This window comes from Anopheles marshallii, chromosome X, assembly GCF_943734725.1.
Source record: "Anopheles marshallii chromosome X, idAnoMarsDA_429_01, whole genome shotgun sequence".
In the NCBI taxonomy this organism is placed as follows: domain Eukaryota; kingdom Metazoa; phylum Arthropoda; class Insecta; order Diptera; family Culicidae; genus Anopheles; species Anopheles marshallii.
Genome location: NC_071325.1, coordinates 10,520,172 through 10,538,363, shown reverse-complemented (window position 1 = coordinate 10,538,363; position 18,192 = coordinate 10,520,172). Strand labels below are relative to the sequence as shown.

Here is an 18,192-nt window from a genome sequence, read left to right as displayed (position 1 = left end):
TAGAACTACCGGAATAATCATTCTAATCACATTATTATTTGATTTTAAGCAATTCTACCGGATTTCATTTTTTTCATATTCGTTTTTTTTTCACAAACTCCAAACGAAATCGAAATATGTAAACATAACTAAGTTCCGCGGAAAGGTTTAACAAGAGAAAGCAGATTAAAAACGTCTGATCGTTCTGGTGTTAATCTTAGTTACGCCACCATGTGAACCATCTAACTGGATAAATGAAAAAATCCGGATATAAGATAAGGATTTGGTAATCTACATTGTAACAATAATTTAATGTTTGATTGAAGTCATCATATCGCTATTAATATATCGAAAATAAGATGAAAATCTTCGGACGTTCCCACTAACTACATGCTTTCCCACTAGTTATCTTACACATTTCAACGAAATGTTTCACGTTACAAAATGCCTTGCACTTTATTAATACAATTGTTCCATAAAATCCTTTAGTTCGTTCCTTAACCAGATCATTGATATTATCAATTGTTCATACTTGGCACACATTATTCGAGACTAATTGCTTTATGATGGTAACATTTCTAGAACATAATTTAACATCCCGCACCCAACATAAATATGGAATAACTTAAATCACCGCAGCCAAGCAAATGTTCTTGCAGCTGATATGTTTAAAAAGGTATACTGATCGTTGTCTCTCATACATTTCTAATAAACATATTACATTAAGTACAAAAACGGATGAAGAAAATTCAACAAAAAAAACCTAAGAAAAACCTACCTCTCTGTCGGAACTAGTTGTCCCGCAGATACTCGCGTAAATCGTCCATTTTAAAGCGTGTTAAACATTCGTACACGCGGGATATGCCCAAATAGCCGGATAAAAACATTAGCCCCACGATGGCCATCATTAAAAATACGCCAATGAGCAAACTTACTAGCATTACCGAAGCAGCTGTTATGAGTGCGCCTTCGATTAGCACAAACCCGGTGAAGGCCATCACCGCTGTGGTCATCGTGAAGAAGATGAACACCAAGAACGGCAGGGTGAAGGTGAATATCACGATGGCCACTGCAAGCGCCAGTATCGGGTATTGTTGCAGGCTCGCGAAAACGGCCTGAGCGATCTCCTGCAGTCGGTACCGGGTGGCAGTTTCCGACACTGCCTTGTTGATGCGATGAACTACAGCGAGAAGAATGAACATTAAAGTAATTTCAATTCGGAGATACTCCGTTCACAAGCTTACGGTAAATTGAAGCTCTGGATAGAATAAAACGGGCCAAATCTTCATTCCTTCTATGACGCCTTTCCATTTCCTTTGCTTTATGTGATTCAGCACTCTCAGGATAGCTCTATGAAAGGGAATTTCAGAAAGGTGCAGTCGGAGAAACGGTTTCATTTAATTCAAGTAATAAATACCTGTGCTTCGATTCTATCGTCAATGGTGGATGATGGCATTCTTAAAAACTGTGAAAATGGTAATGTAACCAAGAAATATAAGTTTCAATCCCACACAACACACTGCTGAAACGAAGCGGCCAAACAGAAAGCTTTGTTATGACAGATGACAATTTCAATGACCGGAAAGAATAGAAATAGCCGTTGTGGATTTTATCCTAGATCACCGTTTATAAAGTTAATATAAGTAATGATAACACAGGATAAATGTTTGAATAATGCATATTGAGCCGTATTTTCCCCTTAGTTACGAATTAAATTTAGGAATCTGTTTGAAAACTCCACCTGCTATCGCAATGACGGTTTGTTTGCATGACAATGACAGTTTGTCGTGCTGACAACTAGCGACAACGGCCCAAACAAACGAAATGTTTATCGAAAAAGTACAACGTAAACGACCTAAACAATAGTTTGCAGCGCTGTTTGAAATGGGTATTAACGTTGGCACCTTTTGGCGACACTCGGTGGTTGTCGCTGTGGGAATATTGTTATTCTATATGATAGTATTTAAAAGAAAACAAGTACTGGAGAGTGCCTTTTTTACGAGCGATGCAAACCCGCAGATGCAACCACAGAACGGTGAACTGGTATTAACCGAGTCCGAGCTGTCGAAATTCGACGGTAAAGACAGCGACCTGCTGTATTTGGTCATATTGGGGCACGTGTACGACGTCACGCAAGGTTTCAAACATTATGGACCGGGGCAGTCATATCACATGTTTGTTGGTAAATATATTTCAATTCACAAGTCGCGCAGGCAGTTAATTCTTTTTTTGTGTTGCAGGGCATGATGCAACGCGATCTTTTGTGACTGGTGAGTTTAAGCAGTACTCCGCAGAGCTAAGCGATGTTTCTGCGCTGAAAGAAGCGGAACTACAGCAGCTATTCACGTGGAAGGAATTCTACGATAAAACGTATCGTTACGTGGGTAAACTAATCGGACGGTACTTTGATACGTTGGGACAGGACACCGCGTATTATCGACACGTAATGGACCGTGCTGCGAAGGCAAAGAATAGCAAGGAAAACGAACGCGAATATCCTTCCTGCAATGTAGAATGGAAGCTCGAAACGGGCACCCGGGTATGGTGTACGAATCGTAGCGGAACTGGCCAAGAACGATCTTGGGTAGGTCGGCCTCGAAAGGTTGTCGCCAATGGTGACGGTGACGCTCAGAGTGCACAGTTTTGTGCTTGTGTACCGGCGGATATTGCAAACGTACAATACGTACCATTCCCAGGATGCGATACCACGGCAGAATCTTGTATTGTGCCTGATCAAAAGTAGATCTAATCGATCATCTTGTTACTCTCTCCGTCCATAATATGTTTGCTTAGCAAGGCGTCATCATTCGAAAGAAAATTTCACATATCATATAGAAAGTAAGGGTAAACAAAACTTGTTGGGAATATTTTTTTACAATGAAAGTTTATTACTGCATCCAGTATAAGTAATTCCAATTAATTCAGAAGTAAATGGTAACAATAACAAGAATTAAGTTCGTATAGTTTTCATATAAAAAATATCACACACTGCTCCTTTGCATCTGACGCTATCCGGCACCGTTTGCACCATTTCCCTCGTTGCGCTCTGCGTTAGCTTGTTGCTGCATTACTCCCTGTTGCTCAGGACGATCGTTTGCATCCGGTGGTTGATTGCGAGTCCAGTACTTTCGCACGTTCTCTGGTGTGTAGTCAAGTATTTGACGTTGTTTGGCACGATTATGTTTCTTCTGATGGAAGTAAATCTTTAATACACCCTTCACCACCACAAACGCGAATCCACCCAGGAGTGTACGGTGCAGATCATTTTTCACTGATTTGAAAAATATTTTCCCTACAATGGTGGACACGGTGGGAAGGAGCAAGGCACCGCAAAAGATGCGCGTCACGGACAATGGCTCCGATATGCCGATCGTGCTGTTGGGGAAAGCTTCCGGATAGTTCGGGCTTGGTTCATTGCTGAAATGAAAATACATGGTTTCATTGGCAATATGCTAACGAATCTCGCAAATATGTACCATGTGTACCGCAAACATGTACCACATACGCTCTTACTTACGTTACGGGCAGCATTAAGGAAATGACGGGATACTTTCTAATATCGAATTGCCGATTTTGCAGGAAGCGCAGCACGATGTCCTCCCAGCGGAACATCCGGCCAATCACCAGCGCTACCGGAATGGTGGGCAAACATAGCAGCAGTGCGATCGGTTCTGCCTGTTCCATAATCGACAGTCCCCGCTCAAACCCGGTCGCTTGGAGTACGGTGACCGCACCGAACGTTATGGCGGACCAGTAGATCGAACAGATGATTGCTCCAGCAGCCATCCCGGGACTGAGCTGCTTCGCGATGATATCCAAACGTTCAAGCAGAAACCCAAATCTTCCCATGGATGGCAGGATGATGATGTAGCGAGTTTGACATTGTGGGCAGCTGATGCTTTTGTACGGATTTCCTTTCTGCTTCTCATCGATCCAACGTTTCAGACACGACTGGTGTACCCATTTGGTGGCACCGCGACAGTTGCACGGCTGTACCCATGGTGCAAACTTGTCGTCGTCTTCCGTGGCAAAGCACACCCAGCAATACCGTTCTTCTGGTACCTCTTGTGCGGCTGGTGCAACGAGCTGCTGGTCTGCTGAGACAGGTGCTTGTATTTCGTCTGTCGCACGATGGTCACCGGTGGCCTGCACGGCCGGATTGACCTCTGGTTCTTCTGTCAACATGCTGAAACAGCTGCTGAAGGATTGGATAAGACGGGTTCAATAGTTACAAAATTTTTGTTGCATCAGCTTGCGCAATGCTTACAAAAAAAAACCTTTCACAAACTTAATGCGCCACTGATGAAACTTCTTGCTGTTCACGTGAAATTGGTCTTTTTCGTGAATAGCATTGAGTAGCCTACCAGGATAATATTAGCGTTATTATCTTGATTGTATTGGGTAATTCTTGGGTGCTATATTCACGTCAAATTGTATTTGACAGATTTCATCGAAAAACCCGAAAATAACAATGTACAGATACTCCCCGAGATACGCGATTAGTATTATACGCGGATTCGGGGATATGCGCTTTTTGGAAATTTGACAGTTAGGGTGAAAAATTCATTGAAAATACCTTTTTCATACAATACATTTGTTTTTTATTTCTGTTCATGTTATCATACAAAAAGTCGTCTCAATTGCTGAATAAATAAAATGCAAAGAGGGAAGTCGACTCTCCACCTATGAAGTATAAACTATTTTGCACCAGCATTGACATATACGGTAATTTGAGATAAGCTGAAAAGTTTCCGGATATTACCGGTCCTCTGTAATAGAGTATCTCGGGGACTGCCTGTATAAGGGATTAGAGAAAATTTCGTAATTAATTTGCGTTGAACTAAGAGGAATTCGAATGTTTTTCATATTGTCTTCCCAAACAACTAATAAACTTTACATTTGTTATATTGTTTCATCGCCTTCGCAATATTCCTTTGATTACATCTATGAACTGTAATTTTTCAAAACATCGCGTTATCGAGTATGGCGTACTGTGGGGGTTTGCTGTATATGTAGCTGATCATGTCAGTGTGATAATTACGTTTTGTCCACACAATCCTGTTTGACAGTTCAAGATTCTAGAAAAATGGTTGTTTTGAAATTAAACGTCTTTGTTATCCTAATCGGGATGTACGCAAATGGCAGAAAAAGCATTGAATTTCAGTCTGGAAAGTAAAAAAGTTAGCTTTTTAGTGTTTACAAAGTTGTTGAATCGTGTGGAAAGAAAATTGCAGACATTCGTTAGTACGGCATAAGCCAGTTCCAAATACAGTATGAAACTGCATCTATTGTGTGCTTGAAAACGTCCCGAACGAACCTCATCTGTTGAATCGTTACAGGCCTGCCTACCCTTGTACATTATTGAGTCTCCATTTATACGCTAATACAATGTTCCTTTATAGAGGGTTTCAGAGTTCTAAAGAGGTCTGTAACCAGTCTATCCGGCTTCCAGGCTTCCAGCTGATTTACCATTCAACTGTTCGATGCTTTGATAATTCCGATGGACCCGATAACCTTAGAGGTGCTTCCGACTAGCAGTTTATTACGGTCTGTTGAAATATTACGGATACGGACGGTAGACGGAAGAATTGGGACCGTGGTCTTGCCGAGAACTCTCGGCAGAACCATACTAGCGATTTCTATTACTTTGTTATTAATTGTATCGGTAGATTCTCTCGCGTATTTGGCTAATTTTAGTGATCCCTCCTAGAAATTCATTTATTCGTCTCAATACAATAGTTGGGATTAAGAGAATCGATATTAAAATCATAAAAGTCATCATCATCATGACCATTTGATCATCATGTGATAATCAAAGTTTAAAATACACTAGTTAGATATCGATCAAATTTTGGATAGATCATGATATCGACCGACTGGTATTACTGTAATAAATAATGTGATGAATGTTGCAATGCAATGTGATTGTTATCATTGCATTATCGTTTTTTCGTTCTACGTTATAAACTCTTAAATTTAACGATTGAATAGCGTGACTTGCATGAAGGATTATAATTTCGCGCCATTTTGCATTAACAGCGAGCAGTGCTAATTCTGCTGTGCACCGCTGTTTCACCGTGTATGCAAACTCACTCACACACCTATAAACTCATACATATCCAGCACAGCTCAGCAGTTATGCTTAATGTATATGCTGTAAACAGCAGCGCAAGGCGGTACACAGGGTCATGCTGTGTTATTCTAGAAAACATAATTATGTTAACGATGTTTTTAAGTTGAATTCATTTTGTTAACGATTTTTCGCTAATGGTAAAAGATTTTTTAGTCCCCCCCCCCCATAGGGTTTGAAGCTACCCTGGACATACTTGTTACACTATGGGTTCGAGTTGGTATAGCTATGGGTTATAGTTGGTAAAAATTAAAATTTTAGAGGGTATGTTTTAATTTTTGTTTCCGTTGCTGCAATAGTAAAAAATTGCTGTTAATGAAACTAGTGATAAATGAAGGGATCATATTTAAAAAAATATAAAATTTTCAGCTGATTACTTTTACAATTTCAAAGATTTCATGATGAATATTATATAATTAAGAATATAAAAGTTTATTAAATAATTCAATAAATATTTTCATTTAATTTCAAAACATTTTTTTAAAAACAACATTTTAAAACATTTACGTTTTTATTTTGTGTCCCATCATGACTACGCTCAGCCCATAGTGTCATGTCAAATTTTTGTCCAGGGCAGCTTCAAACCCTATGGGGGGGACTACAAAACCTTTTACCGCTCCTTTGGGTTTCGCATCTGTTGGTCACGATAGGAGCAGAAACCGCATGAGGTCAGGCAGGTTTAGGCCGAGAGAGCGTTGTTCAGCATAAAGCTGGATGGGCTGTCATTTCAGGTATAGCGTTGTGTCATAGAAAGCAGCACAAGCTTGGGATTCGCGCTCACGAGCCTGTCGTATTGGATATCTGTGTATCGTTGTTCCAGTTGCGACGCCATCGCTAGCGACATCATTTTGGCTTTTCCCATCAATTATTACCTCAACGGTTTAACCGAGAAAACGAGACCCGAATCAGCGTATCTTATGCCAATCCGAAGCAGAGCACTCATGTGGTGTCCGCCGGCGTCACTTAATTTGCTGAGCGTAAGTGTGATAGCAACCAGCGTCGAACGGATCGGCAAAGCAGCGAAGCAGTAAGCGTTTTAGTTAAACAGTGAGGTGGTAGGGCAGAGCCATAACGGCACACAACCGCAGTACACCGGAAGCAAAAGCGGCGCACCAATCAAACCGTCACCGATTCAACAATGCCGCTGCTCAGGCGGCAGGTGCTCCAAAAGACATCCACCGCGGAACGGCTTCGCGATAGCGATGAGGTGCTATTCTGTCAGCCAACCGGGGAGATATTCAGCAATTATGAGTAAGTGTGCCGTAGCCCCATGCGTACCGATGCAAGACTGACTGCAATGCTGTGGATAACGCAACATTGCCAGCCATTAGACAATGCAAAACAATACCGAAAACGGTTATAGGATGAAACTAGAAAAAGAGCAGCAAGAAGCACTGGTCCTTTGCAACAGGAATATTCTGCCGATGGGGAGATTATTCCGTGGTGCGTTTTTTCTTTCGTTATGCGTCTTTCATAGTGTATCTCAATTACATAGCTTATTGCTGCAGATTCACAATGCTTTGTGCAATTGTGATAGTTTACCGTGCGATAGTAAACATTTACCGTGTGATAGTAAAACATTGTTGTAAGATAGAAGGACAGATTTTTAGAGCATTGATTTCACTTTGGTGTTGACACTTGTACTCGTCAAATCATGCAAATCGTAATAGTGTTGCTTTATTCATGGCAGTAATTAAAACAAGCAACGGATAACCATTCACTGCCAAAACATTGCATTATTAAGAACGGTTTGCTTTCATTTTGCAGGGACTACTTTCATCGCATCATGCTTATATCGTCGATGGTGTGGAGCTGTGCGATGACCGGGCGGCCAAACCTAACCTATTCGGAAGCACTTGAATCGGAAAAGGCCGCCCGGAAGCTGCTGAAAACGTTTCCTGCTGCCGTGAAGGGACCTTTCCTGCTGGTTGCTTCGCACACTCAACGCTCCTCGATTAACGAAATGCACGAGGACGTGTACGGTTTTGTGAAGGATCGTCTGTTTAAAGGCGAGATCGTTGATGCGATGGATTTGACGCGCAAGACGTTTCGCAGAGCCGTCATATCGAACGTTCTAGTGGACAAGTAAGATATTTATTATAATACATTAGTATATTTGTCGTTTTGTTAAACCTTGTATCGAAAAATTTAATAGACTTTTGCAACATCAGACAAACACTGAGGCATTTCAATTGCAAAATGAAATTCCGCATACAGTAATTCTTTTTGGGTTCTATTTTCAGCACTCAAGGCGTCAGTACAGTTGTGTACTATGTGACGGCCGACGATAGTATGACACCGAGCGCGTGGAACGTAACACCCAGCAATGTGAAACGCGACCGTAGTTCACTGACGAGGGATAAATGCAAACTCTTCCTAAAGCAACACGTTGAAGCAGGCCCTGGAGGGCAGCTGCGCATCAAGGCGGACTCGCTGGCCAAGTTCGTTACTGGTGAAGGCTGGACCGATGAGCAGGTGTTTTTGGGCCAGGCACCGAACTTCGAACAATCCAAGCGTCTGAAACAAAATGCTGAACGTAGTGAAGTCAGTGGCGCCAGCAAGTCGCCCAAGAAAAAGGTAACCTCCACTGAAAAAGTAACCAAAATGGTTCCAGTCGATGGTGGGAAACAGCAGCAGGAAGAGAAATCGAAGAAAACAAAAAAACAATCAACAAAGCTAGTGGAGCAGCAGGGTGCTGCAAAGGTGAAGCAAAAGAGCAGCACTGGCAAACAGCAAAGCATAGAAAAGTACATCGAAATAGCGACCGAACCTGCGGTATTGGATGCAAAGGCGAAAAAGATGGCAGAAGAGATGGCCCTGCAAAAGCTAAAGCAGGAGCAGGAAGCGTTGACCAAGAAGCGGTTGGAGGAAGAAAAGGCTCTGTTACTACAGCAAGCCACACTGGCACTGAAGAAGTACAACGCCGTATTAGAAGACCAAGAGCTTACGGATCAGCGACCGATGCCGGCGGTCCGATCAGTGCGACCGCTAATCACGTCCAGGCACTTCGGTAACTTTGTCTTCATATTAGAGTTTCTTAACTCCTTTTCCGATCTGCTTGCCATACGGAGCAAATTTTCGGGTGGCTTAACAATGCATCTGCTAGAGCGGGCGCTCATTATGCGTGAGGTGAATGGGCCGCTGAGTGACATCTTTCAGGTGCTGCTGGGCGCGATATTTACCCAACAGCTGGAGGAGGAGAACGAGGTGGAGGTTGGGTACGAGCGCGTGGAGAATCTCGCCCTCAAACGGCAAACGTTGCCAGATCAGGCACGCGCACGCGATACGGTTCTCTGGTGCGAGAAGCACTACTGCACGAAGCTGAGCGAAATGCCAATTGACTCGACGACGGTATCGGAGTTGTTGCGCCTGCATTTTCTCTCGTCTGGTGCACTCGTCGAAGAGAAGACCGCCAAACATCGGTATTATAATCGGGGCGGGTACAGTAGCGCAGACGATCCCGGGTTAAGGTTGGTCCGCGACTATCCGCATATTTTTCGTGCGCTAAATTCCCACTCAGTGTACCAACTATCGATCGGTGACATTATTCAGATTCTGTGCTGCCTAATCCACCAGCTGCTCACATACAGTGGTGTCCGAGAGCTGGTGGAAGAGCGGGTGGAACGGGCGCGAACCGCACGGATCAGTTACCAAACAAACCGGTACGCACAACGCCGGCTGACGGTAAAGACAGGCTCGCAGAAGAATCAAGCACGCGAAGATATGAAACGCGAGCTGGCTGCATTCGAGGGCGATATCGCGGCAAAGGAGGAACACCGAAAGAAGTTGATGGAGCTCCTGGAAACGCAAAACAACCGGATCGATGCAGAGGCGGCACGCCAGATGAAGGTACTGCAAACGGAATCGGAACGGTTAAAGGAAGATTTCTTCGATTACCAGATTTATCTCGGTTCGGATCGTTGCTTCCGCAATTATTGGCTTTTTGAATCGTTGCCGGGGTTGTTTGTAGAGCACGATCGGACGTATGCCGGGCGTTGCTTGGATCGACCAACACCGAACATTCCCGGACTGGCGAGCTGTGCTCAAGATCAGCGCAAGAAGTACATTACCAAAGCCATCATGCGGTGTGCCGGTACGGATGGTGTCGCTGGACTGCTCGATGCGAAAGCAATAGCGGGAGAGAATTCGAATCAGGAAGACAGCGGTAGTCGAGTAGAGGAGGTGTACGAACAGCTACTTACATTGGGCAGTGCCGAGATGGAGCGTATCGAACATCAAACAACGCAAACAAAAACGTTAAATTCCCGGGCCAACTCGGAAGAACCTCGATCCGATGGGACGGTGAACGGTGGGACAGTGGTTCATGTCCCTGACAGCACACCATTGCCGCCACCAACCAATCAGGAGCTACTCATGTGCACGGCCCAACCAGATGACTGTCTGGTGCATACGGAAAAACACACACAAACAGTCAGCTGGGGCTACTACGCGACGGCCGAGGAGTTGGATGCGTTGATACGCAGTCTAAATGTGCGTGGCGCTCGTGAGAAGCAGCTTCGCGAAACGCTAGAATGTGAGCGTGATCTAATTTTAACCCACATCGAAAAGTGTCCCGTCGACAAGCTGTCGGTCAATGAGTCTGATCGGGCAGCGGTTTTGTCCGACATTGTTAGCCGTAACCAGAAACGGTATGATGCGCCCAACTTCAGCTGCGAGCCGGGCACGGATCCGAACGAGATACTCGAGGCAGTGTTTCTGGAGAATCTGCTGGAGCTGGAGGCTAAAATTACGGTCGGCTATCTGGGCGTAATGCGGGTCCGGGATCGGGACAAGTGGCGCAAAGCCCTGGAAGCTGCCACGTACGATCCGCAGACGGACAAACCGCTTCAGTGGGGTCCGAAACGGCTCATCAAGCCGGAGGAAACGAATGGCAAGGAAAAGCGAGAGCAGGAAACGGAAGAGCAACAAGACGAGGAAGATGATGACGATGAGCATCCCAATGACAATGATTCTGGTTGCGACAGCCTAGAGCGGCTGCTGTCGGATGCGTCCAATCCCGGCCACAGCCTGCCAGACACGACGGTCTCGCTGCTAGATGACACGATAGCTAATGATGAGATATCGTTCCCGCTGCACGAATCTGAAACGCTGCGGCAGCGCGTACATTCGTTGGCACGCGCGCTGTTGCAAGTGGCACAGTGTATCGATCAAAAGTTTCTGCGGCATCCGTTCGGGCCGAAGAAGGAGCACAAGGATAGGGCCGTCATGATGCAGAAGCAGTACCAGGGGTTGAAGAATCTGGTCCAGTGGGAGATGTCGCTGATGCGGTCGACATGCTTCGCGCAGCTTTTCCTTCACTACAACGTGCTGTACGACGCGATCCATTGGTCACGGTCGGCCGAGCGTATCTGCTGCATGATCTGCCGGCGCAAGGGTGATCCGGGTTTGACGCTACTTTGCGATGAATGTAACCGTGCCTGCCACACGTACTGTCTGAAGCCGAAGCTGAAGGAGGTACCCGCCGGCGATTGGTACTGCATGCGCTGCCGGCCAGAGAATTTCAAGGAAAAACGAGCCCCGGCGAAAAAGAAGAAGATATTCAAATGGGACGAGGAAGAGGAAGAAATGGCGGAGGAGGAGGAATCGGTGGAGGACGACGGAACCAAGCAAGAAGAGGAGGAAGCGGAGGAGGAGGAGCAGGACGAGGAAACAGAAGAGGTGGATCAGGACGAGGAGCAAGAGGCAGAGGAGACTCAGATGGCAATGGACGATGCGGAAGAGCAGAGTGAAGTTGACGAGGAAGAGGATTCGCTATCCGATGCCAGTGACAGTGATGATGGCAGGGAGGATGACGGCAGTGATGAGGAATATCGGATGAGGAAACGGAAACAGCCAGCTGCAAAGGCCAAATTCAAATCAAAGGCCAAACCGGCGATAGTGGTAACATCCACGGGGCGTAGTAGTCGTAGCACCGCTGTCACGAACGGTGCCTATCGGTATGAGGATGACGAGGAAGGTGAAGATTCATACGACGATCGGGATGAGCGAAGAAAGCGGCGAAACGTAACGCTGCTGAACGGTGGTGCCACGCTTCGCGCGGACAGCAAACGCACTGCCACAGCGTCGAGCAGTCGGCGTGCTGCCAGCCTGTTTAGTACGAAGCGGAAACGAGGTCACACCGAAGAACCGGACCAATCGACACCAGCCAGTACGAGCAAACGGCCGCGTCGAGCAGCATTCACCAACGGTGGACAGAAGATTAGTGTTTCGCCCGCTGCTGGAAGTGACAACGATTCAGCGACAAAGAAGCCCCGCATTAGCGCACGGTCAACCAAAGGCCAGAGGCGTATGTCCGTATACAACGGGGACGAGGAGGAAGATACGGCGACGCGCGTGAGGATAGGTGGTTCCGCTGCCCGACGATCACGCCGCACCGGTGAAGATTTACCGCTCAACTCGGTTGCGCTCTACACGCTGATCGACGACATCTTGAAGCATCCGAGCTCGTGGCCTTTTAACCGGCCAGTTTCGGCGAAGGAGGTACCGGACTATTACGCTGTCATCAAGAACCCGATGGACTTTGCGCGTATCAAGTCAAAGCTGAACATGGGCGACTACAAGATCAACGAACAAATGCTGAGCGATGTGCAGCTGGTGTTCCGTAACTGTGATCTCTACAATACCGACGAGACGGATGTGTACCGGTAAGTCTCTATAATTGGTTTGGTTTGCTTTGTTTTTTTTTCTTCTCAAACCAATCTGAAGGAATATTTACATATCGTATGTTTATTTGATCTTCTTTCATAAAATTTTCAGAATCGGTCACGAGCTGGAGCAGTACGTAGCGAAACGGTGCAAAGAATTAACACTACCTTTCCAACCCAGTGACATGCAGAAATCCGGTCTCCATCATAATGCTTCTTCGTACAAAACCGCCAACGGAGTTGCCGGAGCATATGGAAAATAGCAGAATAGGGAATTTGGTGCAGCTCTATAATCAACAGCCTCTACAGCAATCTGGGGCACGTTAGTGTAAGTGTATGGTTAATAGTGGAAAGCCTAGAATCTTGGTAGTACAATTTCGTAACTTATAAAATAAACTTCTCTTTGCTTTTATTTTAGAAACAGTACTACTTTTTTAATTACTCCATCCCATTATTTGTGCCGTGTGTGTGTGTGTGTGTGCCTCACCAAGACACAATCCGAAGGACAGGACCACCAGTATGCAGCGCGTTCAACAAACACACATCATAACGCCACGAACAAAGCAGCACAGTGAAGGGGCGATCAATATTAATTTGTGATCCTCGCCAAAAAAAATCGTTTTGTAACGGAAAACTCTGTCGGGGAGGTATTACGAATCTTTTTTCTCGGTTTAACGTGTTCCTCAAACAAGTTTGACGTACACCACATTATATTTGTATCAAGCAACCTGTAAAATGCACCCAATACGCTGACTATAACTTATTAGGGGCATTCCCCCACAACACGCATGCTGCACATCTCCACATGACAGCGTATCCCTCCAACATCCCGAACTGCGAAGATCACCAAATTGTACAATAAGAATTATAAGAAGAAAGATTCGTGTGTGTGTGTGTAGTGTACGGTTTTTGTCCGGTGTTCGTTTTAAATGTATTTTAAGAAAAGTTTATCTAAGTAATTTGCTTGTAGATGCTTTGGTTTTAAAATGAAACAGATAATAAGATGGAATAAACTTACCTGAAATTCCGAAAATACAAATACAATTGTTATTAATATTTTTCACAAATCACATACATTATTGGACTCGTTTGCATTATAACTTTCTCAGTCAATTCAGTAGCAGCAACAGGGAATCCCAGTTTCGCATTCAAGATATACCGCCTTACAAGCAGAACCATGTTTGAGTGTCATTAATTAATGTAAATTAATCGAAGGCAGAGCTATTTAATATTAGTTGTGAGATTTTATTCACATTCCAAACTTCTTATTTCTCTTTTGTGGATCTCTCTAGTCGCAGATTTCATAACATATTCATTACCAACCCATGACAATACGGCAAATGCCTTCATCATGGAAAAATGAAGCCCATGCCGTTACTACCAGAATAGCATACACTCGTTAAACCTTCTCAATTTGCTAAGGAATTCTACCTCGAGGGCTAGTATTGGCTATTTTTCGTACTCGGATGTGCATAATACATATGTAAATGGGCACGTGAACGCAATTAGTTCAGCAAGAATTTATTACTGTCCAATCTATGGCTAGCTTATTATGATACTCCGAAACGCGCGCGTGCACACTTAAACGTACATATACACCGTGTCTCGAAAACCGTAACAAGGCCGATTCCAGGAACCAGCATTCCACGTTTGTTGATAGCAGAAAGGACATCTTACTAGTTGCCGATTATACTTTTGACCTAGTTGTTAGAAGGCTGAATGTTGATCCATCCTTACGTGGCTTAATGGTGCTCCTCGTGCTCCTTCCTCTTCGATTCAGCCCATTTCGCTTGGTTTGCCGGTGAATTGGCTGCAAGAGGCGTGTATGTGTATGAATGTGGACCGCTAGTAAAGAGCATACCTAGGATACCTACCTAGCTTGTGGATTTTATAGAACAGCGGAATGGAAGCGCCGAACGCGATGAAGTAATAACGCCAGATCCATTGATTCTTGAAGTAATGCTGAATCGGGAACTGGGCCACCTTCGCCGAGAAGGTATACGGGAATTTCATGGGACGTGCGACCGGATCCGACATTTTGCCTCTGTTGTTCGGAGACTTTTAAGGACACAATGCTGGACGGTAGAATCGAAACAGAACCCGTTACGTTATTGTTACACGATGGGCAGAAGCAACTTTACAGTTCGATGTAATTATGTAACACTCTTGGAAACCGTCGTCATGAATGCTCACCTCTCAAAATCAGTTTTCAACCAGCAAGAGATGGGTAGCCAAGTTCTTTTTCTTTTTGACGGAAAAGATGTGATCGAACGACAGCCTGAACTGAATGACAGTTGTGACAGTCCGAATAAGCAGAGAGTTGGGCTGTTTATATGTCCACTTTCATGATTTCAAATATTTTCATCGAAACATAGTTTTGATCATTTTCATAATTTGCAGGATGAAGTACAAAAAACACATTATAAAAAGTTAAATCCTTGTTAAATGAGACCAAACGCAACATCTGTTTACTTGAAATGTGAACATTAAAGGAATGATAAGTGTTCTTTGGCATGGATTGGCAGACGACGGCGACCGATCGTGAGCGGTTGAGAGCACTCCTGCAGCGGTGTAGCGTCAGATGAGTAGGTGAGTAAGTGTTTATTTTTCGGTTATGTTAATTCGGTAAGTTTTTAGACAACAAGTTTAGGGAAACTATGCCCTCATGATCCTTAGAGGAAGATTTATTTTGAAGAATTAGTTAATTCGAATGGATGCTGTACGAATTGAATAGCATATCATAAACAACACGGAGGCGAATGCTGCAGAATTGACAGTTCTCGATTGTGCGGCACCCCACAACGAATGTTTTTCCAGGCGGTTCAATTCAAAACAACATGTATATCGGTGGTGTGGAACGTGCTCGCCTCAATTTCACTGTAAGTACAAGTCGCCTAATAACATGATTGTTCAACGATTTTCTATATATATTGATACTGAGCGTGAAGCTATATTCGACCAGAGACGCCGAATTGCAATAAAATATTCGTGTTATATTACTAGAAACCAGCCACAGGCCATGGTGATGTGACGTGAGTTCAATCTAACCATGGTTTCGCTTGCCTCAGTCATGTAGCGTTTTAGAAGGTAAGCTTGCTTCTATTTTTATGCCAAGACATACCATTACGTTCCCAATATCATATCGACCGATTGTGCATCCATTCTTCTTTCGCAGATGTATCTCTTGGTAATTGCGGACCAAGTCCATTACCGCGATTGCGGACCAATTGCGGTAATGGACTGAGTGGTTAATTGTTTGCAGGTGACCATCGATCCTGGGTCGTAAAACAAAGCTGCTGCGAAATGGACGATCCAATACGCGAAGACGACCTTGCTGGTTTCACTTGCTTTTGTAGCGATTCGTTGAAGGGGAACTGACCACATTTTGCGAAATTATGTTGAAGGTAAGTCCAAGTCCTTTTTAAGCAATGTAACATATTTGTTACATCATGTTGTATGCTGGGTGTGATGCAAAATACAGCCAGTGGTGCCGAATATGAAAAGGCGAAAGGTAATAAAATGTTCGTGTTGTACTGCAGGAAATCAGACAGTTTTTGGGTATGGCGTGGGTACAATGTAGCCATGGTATCGCTTACCTCAATCCTTTATAACTTTTTAAAAGAAGAGTGCATGCTTTTATTTTAATGCGAAGATTTTACTGACTTAATTTATGAAATCCGATGTTACATTTTTCGGTTGTGGTTCTTCTTTCGCAGATGTATCTGTTGGTAATTTTGGTTAAATGAGTCACATCGTGGTGTGTTGCTTGAAGATGACGCAATCACTACGCTTAGGTCGTAAAAGAAAACGACGCTGGACGCTGGATCGTAAAACAAAGAGAAATGATCCGATGATCCGACGTGTGAAGACGACGTTGCTGGTCTCGCTCGCATTTTGCAGCAAATTGTCGATCGGGTTGGTTGATAGGGCTGTTCTCATTTTGAAGGTAAGTTCAAGTCTTTTTAAAATAATTTACTGTTATTGTTTCTAATTGCGAAGTAGTATAATTAAATATTCGTGTTATGTTCCAGGAAATCAGCTAATATGGATACAATGTAACCATGTTTGCGCTTGTCGTCTACAATCCTTCAATTATTTAGTGCAAGTAAGACAACACTAATTTAATTGTAATGCAGTCAACAAATTACGGTTCTATGTTAACAGACAAATAGAGAACTAACATACATTTTTCTTTGTGTCTCATTTCAGTGTTCACTGCAGCGCTGTGTAATTTCATATGTGTGAAAAAGTTCGGACTTTGAAATTTAAAGATGTAGCTTCGAGGAGCATAGTAGTAATTGGTACGTACTTCCGATTCTTCTTGATTGGCTTGGTGACTTTTGGCGTTGCTGATTGTCTGTCTTTTAATTGTTCTTGAGGTATAATGTTTTTCATTATGCGTTATTTTACAGTTTGTTATTTTTTTTATTACGTCAAGCCTACTTAAATTTAGTACAAGAATTAACTCCACTATTTGTTAGTCTACTTGTATTAGTTTTGACTTTTCTTTCTTGGGTTGCTGTTTTGAAACTCCTTCTGTTCTGTGATAGCAGCTGTTTTTTGTTGCTGTGCGGTCCATCCTATCGAAAGGATGACCTGTTGATCGTTGACCACCTATTGGTTTCCGAGATGAAAAAGTAGGAATAGTAGGCACATTGTTACGCTGCGCAACCGATACATTAGCGCGTAGCTGGCACGGTCTGGACTTATTTCTGACTTTCTAAATAGCATTTCGATTTTCTAGAATCACGGTTGAACATATTTGAATATTTGACAACACCCTGCAGGCGTTTTAGTATGTCGACTATAAAGTCGTTCAGTTCTGCTTGCGAACAAAATTCGATCACAACTGTTTACACTAACAACTCTTTCTGCTTCCAAACAAACCAATAATTGACAGCAAGTCCAACCCAAAACATGAAAAGTCGCCAGGAATGTGATTATTAATGTATCTCATAAAAAATCGACCAAGGCAGAATATTTCTTACGGTCACTTTGGATTGTTGATCAAATTAAGCCAATTTAGAAAGAATCATAAGAAGTACATACATAGATGCAAAGATGATTGGTTTGGTGAAGTAAAGATACATTCTTCGACGTATTTGGAGAGGTAAAGGTTAAATACATGCGAAAGTTAATACGGCCCCACAATGATAGGAAAATGTTATCAAAAAGGATTGAAATAATAGGTGAAAAAAAACATTTTGTATTTGGACATGTATTAAAATGTAGAAATATCAAGCAGATTGCATCTCAAAGTGCATTTACGCGTTACAAACGATTTTGGTAGCCCCTTTTCCTTTTTCTCATGGGGTGCTGGTAGCTTCAAAAAGTGATTTTAAAATTAATGCTTTGCAAACAATTGTTTTGGTGTTGCATTTGAACGAGCACAAAAGATTTTAGAGGTCAAACTTTTAA

General features: G+C 43.5%; 5 protein-coding genes across 5 annotated transcripts; 2 read left to right on the top strand and 3 right to left on the bottom strand.

The window, feature by feature from the left end:
* Positions 1 to 770: 770 nt before the first annotated feature.
* On the bottom strand, positions 771 to 1,435 carry LOC128712096 (uncharacterized). Its single transcript, XM_053806995.1, has 3 exons — positions 1,397 to 1,435; positions 1,224 to 1,329; positions 771 to 1,159 (listed from the first exon to the last, which is right to left on the bottom strand). The coding sequence occupies exons 1-3, from the start codon at positions 1,433 to 1,435 to the stop codon at positions 771 to 773; spliced, it is 534 nt and encodes a 177-aa protein (XP_053662970.1).
* Positions 1,436 to 1,863: 428 nt separating this feature from the next.
* LOC128719407 (neuferricin homolog) lies at positions 1,864 to 2,722 on the top strand. Its single transcript, XM_053813035.1, has 2 exons — positions 1,864 to 2,161; positions 2,220 to 2,722. Exons 1-2 carry the CDS (start codon positions 1,864 to 1,866, stop codon positions 2,720 to 2,722), a joined length of 801 nt encoding a protein of 266 aa, XP_053669010.1.
* A 265-nt stretch (positions 2,723 to 2,987) lies between these two features.
* LOC128719917 (E3 ubiquitin-protein ligase MARCHF5) lies at positions 2,988 to 4,164 on the bottom strand. The gene is made up of 2 exons (XM_053813563.1): positions 3,497 to 4,164; positions 2,988 to 3,396 (listed from the first exon to the last, which is right to left on the bottom strand). Exons 1-2 carry the CDS (start codon positions 4,162 to 4,164, stop codon positions 2,988 to 2,990), a joined length of 1,077 nt encoding a protein of 358 aa, XP_053669538.1.
* Positions 4,165 to 7,247: 3,083 nt separating this feature from the next.
* On the top strand, positions 7,248 to 13,037 carry LOC128707131 (bromodomain adjacent to zinc finger domain protein 1A). The gene is made up of 4 exons (XM_053802081.1): positions 7,248 to 7,360; positions 7,877 to 8,194; positions 8,353 to 12,774; positions 12,887 to 13,037. The coding sequence occupies exons 1-4, from the start codon at positions 7,248 to 7,250 to the stop codon at positions 13,035 to 13,037; spliced, it is 5,004 nt and encodes a 1,667-aa protein (XP_053658056.1).
* A 1,479-nt stretch (positions 13,038 to 14,516) lies between these two features.
* Positions 14,517 to 14,811, bottom strand: LOC128707153 (uncharacterized). The gene is made up of 2 exons (XM_053802104.1): positions 14,649 to 14,811; positions 14,517 to 14,584 (listed from the first exon to the last, which is right to left on the bottom strand). Exons 1-2 carry the CDS (start codon positions 14,809 to 14,811, stop codon positions 14,517 to 14,519), a joined length of 231 nt encoding a protein of 76 aa, XP_053658079.1.
* Between the last annotated feature and the right edge of the window lie 3,381 nt (positions 14,812 to 18,192).

Excerpts from the sequence above, each read along its gene's own strand:
- LOC128712096 (XM_053806995.1), bottom strand. The coding sequence starts at position 1,435 with ATGCCATCATCCACCATTGACGATAGAATCGAAGCACAG. Across the intron at positions 1,330-1,396 it reads ACGATAGAATCGAAGCACAG|AGCTATCCTGAGAGTGCTGA; the intron begins GTATTTATTACT and ends TCCCTTTCATAG. Across the intron at positions 1,160-1,223 it reads ATCCAGAGCTTCAATTTACC|TTCATCGCATCAACAAGGCA; the intron begins GTAAGCTTGTGA and ends TTCTCGCTGTAG.
- LOC128719917 (XM_053813563.1), bottom strand. The coding sequence starts at position 4,164 with ATGTTGACAGAAGAACCAGAGGTCAATCCGGCCGTGCAGGCCACCGGT. Across the intron at positions 3,397-3,496 it reads TCCTTAATGCTGCCCGTAAC|CAATGAACCAAGCCCGAACT; the intron begins GTAAGTAAGAGC and ends TTTTCATTTCAG.
- LOC128707131 (XM_053802081.1), top strand. The coding sequence starts at position 7,248 with ATGCCGCTGCTCAGGCGGCAGGTGCTCCAAAAGACATCCACCGCGGAA. Across the intron at positions 8,195-8,352 it reads TCGAACGTTCTAGTGGACAA|CACTCAAGGCGTCAGTACAG; the intron begins GTAAGATATTTA and ends TTCTATTTTCAG. Across the intron at positions 12,775-12,886 it reads GACGAGACGGATGTGTACCG|AATCGGTCACGAGCTGGAGC; the intron begins GTAAGTCTCTAT and ends TAAAATTTTCAG.
- LOC128707153 (XM_053802104.1), bottom strand. The coding sequence starts at position 14,811 with ATGTCGGATCCGGTCGCACGTCCCATGAAATTCCCGTATACCTTCTCG. Across the intron at positions 14,585-14,648 it reads CTATAAAATCCACAAGCTAG|CCAATTCACCGGCAAACCAA; the intron begins GTAGGTATCCTA and ends CGCCTCTTGCAG.
- LOC128719407 (XM_053813035.1), top strand. The coding sequence starts at position 1,864 with ATGGGTATTAACGTTGGCACCTTTTGGCGACACTCGGTGGTTGTCGCT. Across the intron at positions 2,162-2,219 it reads GTCATATCACATGTTTGTTG|GGCATGATGCAACGCGATCT; the intron begins GTAAATATATTT and ends TTTGTGTTGCAG.